Genomic DNA, 9,516 nt, shown 5'->3' on the forward strand with positions numbered 1-9,516 from the left:
AGACTAGCGTAAGTCAGTCTTCTTGAGTCGACACACTATTAATATTATTACTGAGTACTGGGTCCGTAGCTAACCTTGTAAACATCGGCAGCTACTCGTGTTGCTGTGGCTGCTGTGGCACTGTAGCCCTGTGGCTCCGCCGGTTACCGCGTGAAATTAATTTGCTTGTGGAGCGATTGGTTTCTGTGCTGAACGGTGCTCTTAAATGCCTTCGAAAGGCGAAGACATACTGAATGGATTTAAGCTGTATCCTTTTTTTACATTTCCCATCGCGCAACTGAATCGCACGCTCGATGCAAGCGCATGTGGGGCGCTCATTGATTGCGGTGGGGCCATGGCCCCTCCGAGTCGCTCATCGCTTCTCATTTGTGTAGCATGACCAGATATTTTCCATGACTCCTTCACCACTTCAGGAACTGGATGAATTTGAGAGATGCTGACACCGGCAAGATGCTTTGGCAAGGGACCGATGATCTGTAAGTGCCGGCACCAAATGCAATTCCTTGTCGGGATTTTATTTCGCATGGGGTTAATCGAAACTTGATTTGTCGTTTCAGCTCAAAGCCAGACGTTGAACACGAAGGTAAAACCCCTGCGATGATTCGCTTTATTATTTTCTAGGTTTAGGAATGTGCGCGATTTCCGTCTAATTGTTCTCGCAATTTCGAACCCTCTTTTTCTCACATCTGCAGCTAGGGTACCAAAGAAGATACTGAAATGTCGAGCCGTGTCTCGAGAGATCAATTTCTCCTCCGTAGAGTCTATGGAAAAATTTCGTCTGGAGCAGAAGGTCCTGTTCAAAGGGCGGTGCCTGGAAGGTAGGCAGCCCTTCGTGCTCCACAAAATGCTTCGTCGGAATGTCTCTGCTTGACATCTGCGCTTTATGCTCGTATATCGCTGCTGCCCTGCAGTTATCCCGTCAACTTGGCTTCAAGCTTGTTCAAGGCAATGTCTGCCGGTTAGCGATGCAGTGCTCTTCGTGTCCAGTTAGTGATAACCAAGTATTCTGCTCGCTTCCGCGTTTGTTTGTTTGTTTATTGATTTATTTGCTAAGTTTTGTTACGCAATTTCATGCTGCGCAGTGCTTAGGTGTTATCTGTGTATCAGTCTGGGCATTTGGTAGTAATTTTAAAATATGAAAAGTTTATTTATTTTTTCATTTGTGTCCACATTTTTAAAAAGGTCATGGATAATGTGTTTGGTTAGCTTAGGTTTATGCATAATCTGTTTAACTTGTGTGGTACTTACTATAAGGTGTGAGAAAGTGCAGGAAAATGAAGGACACAAGATCGCAGAATATTACAAGCGTGATGTCTGCACCACTTTGCCATGGTGTTTTGCTTTTTTTTCTTTTTCTTTTTTGTACGCGCTTCTGCATGTGCGTTTTGCTGAGAAACCACACTTCTGTAGAAATTGTGTAGCCTGTGCTACCCACAGAAACCTGAATTACTTTGCACTGGATATGTTGTGGCTTCACTTTAGCAGTCGTGCAGTGTTCTCTCCTCTGAATAATGTTTTCACTTTTTCTTTCAGAATGGTTCTTTGAGTTTGGCTTCGTCATCCCCAATTCCACCAATACGTGGCAGTCATTAATAGAGGCAGCGCCCGAATCTCAGATGATGCCTGCCAACGTATTGAAGTGAGTTGCGCTGCCTATATATCCTGTAATCGCTGCACGTCCGAGTCATCAAGACTGGAACCTGTTTAATGGGCCTCTAGACAAGTATTGATATCTTGTATGAGGTGGAATAGAAAGGAAAGAGAATTTGGTTCTGTGGAAACAGCAGAAGCTCTGCAGGAGCCTGGGAGGAAATATCTACTCTAGTGTGAGGCAGGGAGACAAGCTCTTTGTTGTTACTGGCCACGTGTCAGCAGGGAATGCTCAAGTGAAAGTGAAAAGAGTTAAGCGTTAGGATTAATGGTGAGTAGAGTTAGATGTAAGGATTAACAGAGAGTGCCTAAGCAAACTCAGATTTTCTTACAATGCTGGCCTTGTAAGCAGTTCAGAGGATGAATTGCAGCAAAATATTGAGGACCTAGACATGGAAAATGCCATGGTGGTCCTATCAATAAAGCCAGAATTGTTTTGAGCTGTTTATTTATTTATTTATCTGTTTATTTATTTATTTCCTCAAGGGTCCAAAAAGGACATTACATGAGGGGTGGGCAAACAAAAGGGTTTTAAATGGATGAATACAGATGGTCTTCGATGGCGGATTTGAAGCGAACGGGATTGATGATGGTTGCCACTTGGACGGAAGGTCATTCCAGTCTTTGGCTGTTCTAAGGAAAAAAGATTGATATGTTTCGGTGCGGGCTTGTTCAGGGTAGACGGCATTAGGATGACTGTGACGAGAAATTTGATGGGCGCGTGTGACAGGGGGAGGTTCGTGGTGGAAAGTGTGATAAAATTTATAATATAAAGAAAGACGGGCGATTTTACGGCGACAGGCCAGAGTAGGAAGATGGAGCTGTGATTTTAGTGCTGATACGCTAGCAAAGAAACAACATTTTATGGCTGGTGATAAGGTACTGGAATCGGTTAAGTGGCACGGCTATCTGGATCAGGTATTAAAGGAATAGTCGGGTCACAGGCAGGAGATTGGCAGGCAGATAAGAATGGTGTGAAGTGCCGTTGGCTGTTACTCCCAAATTATGGCCAACAGCTTGTCCATATCCCTGTAGAGGAATGTTGTAGAAAAATAAAAGTACACTCGCCACAAATGAAAGGGAATAAAAGAGAAAAGACAAGGTGTCTGCCCATACAGGTCCCTTGTTTACAAAGCATACATTTAGTTTTCTGCAACGTCCCCCCATCACCGGATCGTACCCTGACATCACCAGATGGTATCCTCTTCTCGTTCGTCGTCTTTTGTGCTGTTTTTCAATGTGGCAATGGTATCCTATCGAACCCTGGATTATATGAAAAAGAAAATGTACAACAAATGTGTGTTGCCAATACTCGCCTAATGGGCCAAAACAAAAATCCTAGGAAAACAGCTAAGAGCAATTGAATGAGTGGTGGAGAGGATGATGTGTTACATTAAGAGGCAGAAACAGGCTAAGCGAATGAGGCACTAGCAGTATGCATGCCTAGTAGAGCTCCATTCAGACCTTTGCGGAACACCTTGGCTGGCTTGCACGAAGCAAATAAGGTGGACTAGGTCCCAGTCTTTTCTTATTCCCAGTCTAAACCCTCTATTAGTTTTGAGGCAAGGAAAGACATATAACTGGCTCACTTTGCAGGTGGATACCTCAACTGCACTGTGAGAGGGAAAAAATACAAACACCCGAACAAAAGCCTCAGTTCCCAACTCTCATTTGTGTCTTTTTCTTACATGACTTAAGTGTCCACCTACTCAGTGTGCCAGTTATGTGCCTTTCCTTTCCTCAAATGCAGCGCAGGGTCTAGACTGCAAATAAGACTACACTGGGAACAAGGCTAATTTTTTTGTGCTAGTGGGCGTGCTCTAGAGTGACAAGTGCGGGCGCCGTGCCTGACGCCACTGATTGAGAATGTGCACAGCCGTTTCAAATGGTCCATTACAAAATTATTTAACATTGTTTAGGGCCCCTTTATTGCCAAGCCTGCTTTGATTTAATGTCACTTTTTTTTTGCCTTCTCCGAGTTTATATGTGCAAAAGAAGCTACCACCTATTGTCCCTGTACTGTGCGATGTCAGTGCACGTTAAAGAACTCCAGGTGGTCGAAATTTCCGTAGCCCTTCACTATGGCGTCCCTCATAGCCTGAGTCGCTTTCGAACATTAAACCCCCATAAACCATAAACCTATTGTATGGTATTACTACAGAGCAAAGAAACTCTATATTGGTATCTCTGTCCATAAAAAAATACAGAAACATGGTGCAGGCTAACTCAAGGAAACAAAGCACTTTGTTGCATGGAAAATTGTGTAAATAAAGTTGCTGTTATGAATGCACTTATAATACTGCCAAGTTTCGTGCACTCAATAAATGAGTACAAAAGAAATTGCCCCTTAAGTTCCTCTTTTAGATATTTCGCAACAAAACCAGCATTGCAAGGAAACATACTTACACAGGCCTCATTAGGTCTCTTTTCATACTAACCATCGTTAAGTTTTTGGAATACTGCACCAGAGCTAATGTGCATGCCAGTTCCTTTTTTGTTTGCTCCATTAAATGGAATCGCCTTTCAGGTCAGCAAGTGTGCTGTATCAATGCAGATGTGTTTTTATTTTTTCACCACTGTAACCCCCTGCTGCTGCACCTTTAGGCTAAGCAGGGTTATGATTGAATAAAAAAAAATAAAGCACAGGAGGGAAATAAACAAACAAATGAGAGCAAAAGATGTCAAAATGATGCTGAGGCTTGTTTACACTCGTGATACTCGGTTAGTGCCAGCTTATTGTGAAGTTTTTCCAAATGGACACTATGCCACTAACTTTTGCTTATGCTCTCTGGCTGCACATTTGTGGCATTCAGTTGTAAAAAAGAAAAATCCTGCTGTTTAAATTGCACTAAGTCTGCCTTGATTGTTCTTGCTCCACTTATTTTCCTTTTCAGTGGGAATGTTGTAATAGAGACGAAGTTCTTCGACGATAACCTGCTTGTGAGCACATCCAAGGTTCGTCTCTATTACATCTGAGCCAAGGCCCCAGAGTTGCCACCGCCAACGCAGCACCCACAGTGGCGTCTCACTGCTTCCTCTACGAGTGCTCACATTTGCACCATCTCGAACAAACGACAGCCTTTCCACATATTTGCATTTCCTTCTACACATTGCCAAACGCCAGCCTGCCTGCCAGCATCTTTCTTTGCGTATCTTTATCCTGTTTCGACCACTTGTGAAGGCTGCGGTGACATCCACATGAGAGCATTGTGCGAACCGGTTGGTAACTTTTTTTCTTCTTGGTAGCTTTTTTCTTTTCATTTGTAAATATTTTGTTAACGAGCTGCGAGTCACCCGACTCACAACTATTTAATGGTGTTTGTTTTGTTTTGTCAGTTCTTGTTGTCTAAGTGTTATTGCTGCTCCCCTTGAAAACACAGACCAATGTTGACTAAGAGGAGATAAGCAGCTGTTGTGTGCAAGTGTTCACCATGCTATTTTGCCTGCTGTAGCGGCTGTTGTGGTATTTTGTTGTGTATTTTAGCAGCTTGAACTGGCTGCACTAGTCCAGACAAAAGTCCAAAAGCGTCGTACGAGCCCGTTTTAACCTGAAGCCATGTCGTATGCTTACTGTCACTATTCCAAAGCTCCTTTCATCACTCTGGACAGCAAGCATCTGAGGATCATCGACCTTACTGGTGCATTGTAGAACTGTTTACTGACTACTTGCTTTGCATTGTTTTTAACCATCATTAATGAGAATACTGGCTAGGAAATGATGGGACATGAATGTTCGTGCTTTGCATTATAAAGTTCGCTACTTCAACATCATTGTGAATGATGTGTTCAAGCATTTTCACCACAAAAAGAAACGGCTTTGAGTCATGGCTTCGCTGTACTGTGCAGGTCCATTGGCTGATTGCCAGTACCTAAAAGTAATCTTATGTGTATCAGCTCTCAGATTAGTGCATCCCTTATGAAAGTTTTTATAACACAAGCAATCTGTTACTGAGAAAGGGAGGGCCCACCTTGTACAGGATGCTTGTGCTTAGTTCCTCCAGGTATTCTCAGTTCTTGTGATATGGTGTAGTAAAACCTCGATCATTTGAACTCTATTGAAATCCCGAATAATTTGAAGGATTTTTTCAGCCCCATAATTTCTAATGTAAATTTTACCACATAATTCGAACCAGCAACCTTTACCAGCTTGTCATAGCCGCCGCGGTGGCTGAATGGTTATGGCGCTTGGCTGCTGGCCCGAAAGACGCGGGTTCGATCCCGGCCGCGGCGGTCGAATTTCGATGGAGGCGAAATTCTAGAGGCCTGTGCACTGTGCGATGTCAGTGCACATTAAAGAACACCAGATTGTCGAAATTCCCGGAGCCCTTCACTACGGCGTCTCTCATAGCCTAAGTCGCTTTGGGACGTTAAACCCCCATAAACCAAACCAAACCTTTACCAGCTTGTCGCAGACACAGTGCAGCAACGGCCTTTTGGAGCTGCCTCGTAGCTCTGCAGTGCAATGCTGATGCTTGATATGCGAAGCACCCTAGCCCCAGTACTCCCGGTACCAAAACTGGTTCATGGTATGGCTCGCAGACACCAAAGCGCACACCTGCAGAGGAAATGATGTCCTTGACTGCAGCACAGCAGGGGATAAGTGTTTTTAGCCCTTTTCGGTCACGTGTACTTTCCCCAGCAACTACTGCACTGGTCAGCATTCTTTTATGCCTTCTGACCCCTCACAAAGGGAGGGAGCGTAACGTCATGATTTGCTTAAAAACACCTGCTTCAAGCATTTTTCTTCAGCTCTGCTAGGGCTTCAGCAGAACTACTTTGGAGTGTGGTACCTCTTCAAGCACTCTCCTGGGTGAAGGTCAGCCTTCCTCTCGTATGTCTTGCAAAAAAATACCACGTCCCTTCTGCCACCTTTTATCGTACTCTCACTGCAGACAGCGCCCAATCGTTGTCAAAGTAGGCACGTAGTTGTGTTCGTCACTAAAGTCAACCATTAGAAAACGACGCACCTCCTGGAATGGAAGTCATGCCGCAATATATTGACGCCAAATCAGGCCCTTAAACCACGTGACCAGAAAATATTTTTGTGTCAGTATGGTGCTGCTATCCTCAGTAGGAAAGCCAAATTTCCAATTTGCAGGCTACAACAGTTCCCATGAGCTGCCGCGCAATTTTTGTTTACTGGAATAGCAGGCAAAACGCTGTGTCGGGCCATGCCCGACAGCTGACTGGACGTGCACTTTTGTACTGGCGGGCAATGCTCAACAGATGACCGGAAAGGGTTAAATGTCACATGCTTTCTGCTGGCTGTGAAAGCAGTGCTTAGCGGAGGTGATCGCATTGGAGGACCTCACACCCGTAGCAGCATTGGCGCTTGTCCTGTGAAGTGACTATTCTTGTGCCCTGCCCGCGATGCACACCACACAGGAGTGCACCATTTCTTGTGTGGTATGTCGTAGTTAGAGTGTTCGGTTACCAGCATCCTAGATTAAACCTGCTTAATTAGAATATTTTTCGCGGTCCCAGTGACATCGAATCAGTGAGGTCTTACTGTTCATTGCTGCTTTCAGGACAGCGAGTGTTGCTGTTGTGTCTTGATGGGGGAAAAAAAAACTTGCACAACCTTCTTATCCTCAAGTGAATCTGTTGTTGAGACCCATTGTCTACTTACACACGCACATTCCACCTATGTTGCACCTAGACTTTGTTTGTCCATATATTATTGCTCTCGTGTTCACGTGGCATGAACCTCAAATTTTTGGTCGCCGGTGTGATCTGCATCTTGTTCATGTCACTTTGATATGAAGCGAGCAAAACTTGTCAGATTTCAAGGTGAATGCCGTTTTGGGCTTCTATAGTTTTTTGTAGTAACAGCTGCATGGGAGCTATTTTCCAGTGTTTACAGGAACGGTGATGAGTCTTAGAAACAATACAACACCACACCTCACATGGTATGCAGAAGGTGCCAGTCAATTGTGCAAGCATTGTCACACGCACCAGAAACCAGCCACGCGACCCTCTTTGTGCAAAGATTGCAAAGCGATAGTTGTCATTTTGCCCAATTAGAGTGATAGGGCATGGATTTTTTTTCTTACTTAGGCTTGTTATTGGCTTTTATTGCTGCCTTTAAGCAGCAAGTTGTTTTTCGGGCAGAAAGCTAGGTTTAAACTGTTGGACTGAATGTAAATTTTTCACCACCAGAATGCAATCCAGTACAGACCAGCACTTCTTTCCTTTAGTGAATCCTTTTCCTTACAGAAAAAAAAAAAAAAGACATTTTCACGTCAGGTCAACCACTATAAGTGTGCTACACATAGTTTGCACCGACGTTGTAGCGGCTGCAGACTTTGGGTCCAAAAAGCATGCCGAAGGCCTGGGAGTTTTCCTAATCCACTTATTGCCAACTGGTCATCACACACACTATGGAAGCTAGCCTGTGCACCCAAAAATGGCACCCGTGACGTCATGTGAAAACTATCTATACGAAATTAAATGCTGCCCATTTTCTGGATGGAAAAATAGTATTGTTTGAAACTGGCAGTAGCTTGTTTCACACCTGGCTTTTTCCTACAGTTTTGCGAGATATGAAATGCACACTGTGATAATTGGTGCACAAAAGAGAGCAATAAATTTCGTTTCCACCAATGCTGTCTCGTTTTTTTCTTTGCAAAATGAAGAAGGTTCATGATTACGAAAATGATTAGCAGAAATTTCGAATTTTATTGAGGATATTTTTTCTGTTCAGAACAACTACCGGCTTGTGTATTTATAGATATTTTTTTCAATGGCTGCACTACTTTGTGGTGCATATAAAGGGCGGCGTAAAAATGTGCGACCACCCAAAAATGCCATGCCTTCTTAATCTTAGTTACTCATTCCTTCTTAAATACAAGGTTTTAGTGTGTCACTTTTTTTCCCCTGAAAGGCCTACATGCCTAGTGGTAATTAAAATGAGCTCAAAACACTTTGTTGCAAAAAAAAATTTGCAATAGTAGTTTCGGTATTTGTGCCAGCGCTGAAGTGCACCTTGACGTCGCTGCCGACCGGCCAACCTGGATTACCACATTTTCGATGACATTGGCATCGCTGGCGAGCACCGATTATTCCTGTGAAATACTGGGTTCGGTGATATCGCAGTAATTTGGGCGAGTGCACCTCGTTGCACCAAAGAAGGAAATACAGTTGAACCTCGTTATAACGAAGGAAGGACGATTCTCCTTAGAAGCATGGTCAGCACGGGCTATAATGAAGTTACGGCTATAACGAAGGAATTGCCGGGCCCTTTCAACTCCGTGACGAGGTTAAACTGTAGTTTGTTTGTATTTGAAAATTTGTGTCTACCCATTTAAAGGGACTGACCACTGACCAAAACTTGTCGCAAGATTATAGTGGAAATCATCATTGAGCACTGCAGTATCGAAGAAACGAGTATTCATAATTTTAATTCAGCTTTAATTCAGCATTTAAAATCACACAATTAACTGAACTGCCATTTTGCAGTGAAACCCTTCCACAGTCTGTGTGTCCCACATGACCACATCTCTGTAAAATACCGCTGATTTGTTTGAAGTGCACAGTGTTGTAGTAGTTTTGTATAAGCAAATTAGGGGCTACAACAGCAGCTGTGTAATGTGTTGAGCGGACACCACCACTTACCTCAAAGCGCGATTGCGATGTCCAGTGACTGAGAGAGCCAGTTATGTGCCTTTCCTTTCCTCAAAACCAACAGAGGGTTCACATTGCGAATGAGACAACACTAGGAACTAGACTACTTGCTACGTGCAAGCGGGCCCTGGAGTCTGTGAAGTGTGCCGAAGACCACAGAGAAGGCAGAGTACGCATGTGAGCATATAGACGCCAAAATGGGCCTGTGAGATGCCCAACCGAGCAGTCGCCTGTAAAACGCTA

At 43.9% G+C, this 9,516-nt stretch overlaps 1 protein-coding gene across 1 annotated transcript; it reads left to right on the forward strand.

Annotated features, from left to right (window-relative positions):
• Positions 1 to 54: 54 nt before the first annotated feature.
• On the forward strand, positions 55 to 8,253 carry PrBP (Prenyl-binding protein). Its single transcript, XM_077653415.1, has 6 exons — positions 55 to 246; positions 414 to 476; positions 558 to 583; positions 693 to 818; positions 1,534 to 1,639; positions 4,545 to 8,253. The coding sequence occupies exons 1-6, from the start codon at positions 206 to 208 to the stop codon at positions 4,624 to 4,626; spliced, it is 444 nt and encodes a 147-aa protein (XP_077509541.1). The 5' UTR covers positions 55 to 205; the 3' UTR covers positions 4,627 to 8,253.
• Positions 8,254 to 9,516: the final 1,263 nt, after the last annotated feature.

This window comes from Amblyomma americanum, chromosome 2, assembly GCF_052857255.1.
Source record: "Amblyomma americanum isolate KBUSLIRL-KWMA chromosome 2, ASM5285725v1, whole genome shotgun sequence".
Classification (NCBI taxonomy): Eukaryota; Metazoa; Arthropoda; class Arachnida; order Ixodida; family Ixodidae; genus Amblyomma; species Amblyomma americanum.

Coding starts and splice junctions, on each gene's coding strand:
- PrBP (XM_077653415.1), top strand. CDS start 206: ATGCCTTCGAAAGGCGAAGACATACTGAATGGATTTAAGCT. Junction 247..413: donor ATACTGAATGGATTTAAGCT/GTATCCTTTTTT, acceptor TCACCACTTCAG/GAACTGGATGAATTTGAGAG. Junction 1,640..4,544: donor ATGCCTGCCAACGTATTGAA/GTGAGTTGCGCT, acceptor TTTCCTTTTCAG/TGGGAATGTTGTAATAGAGA.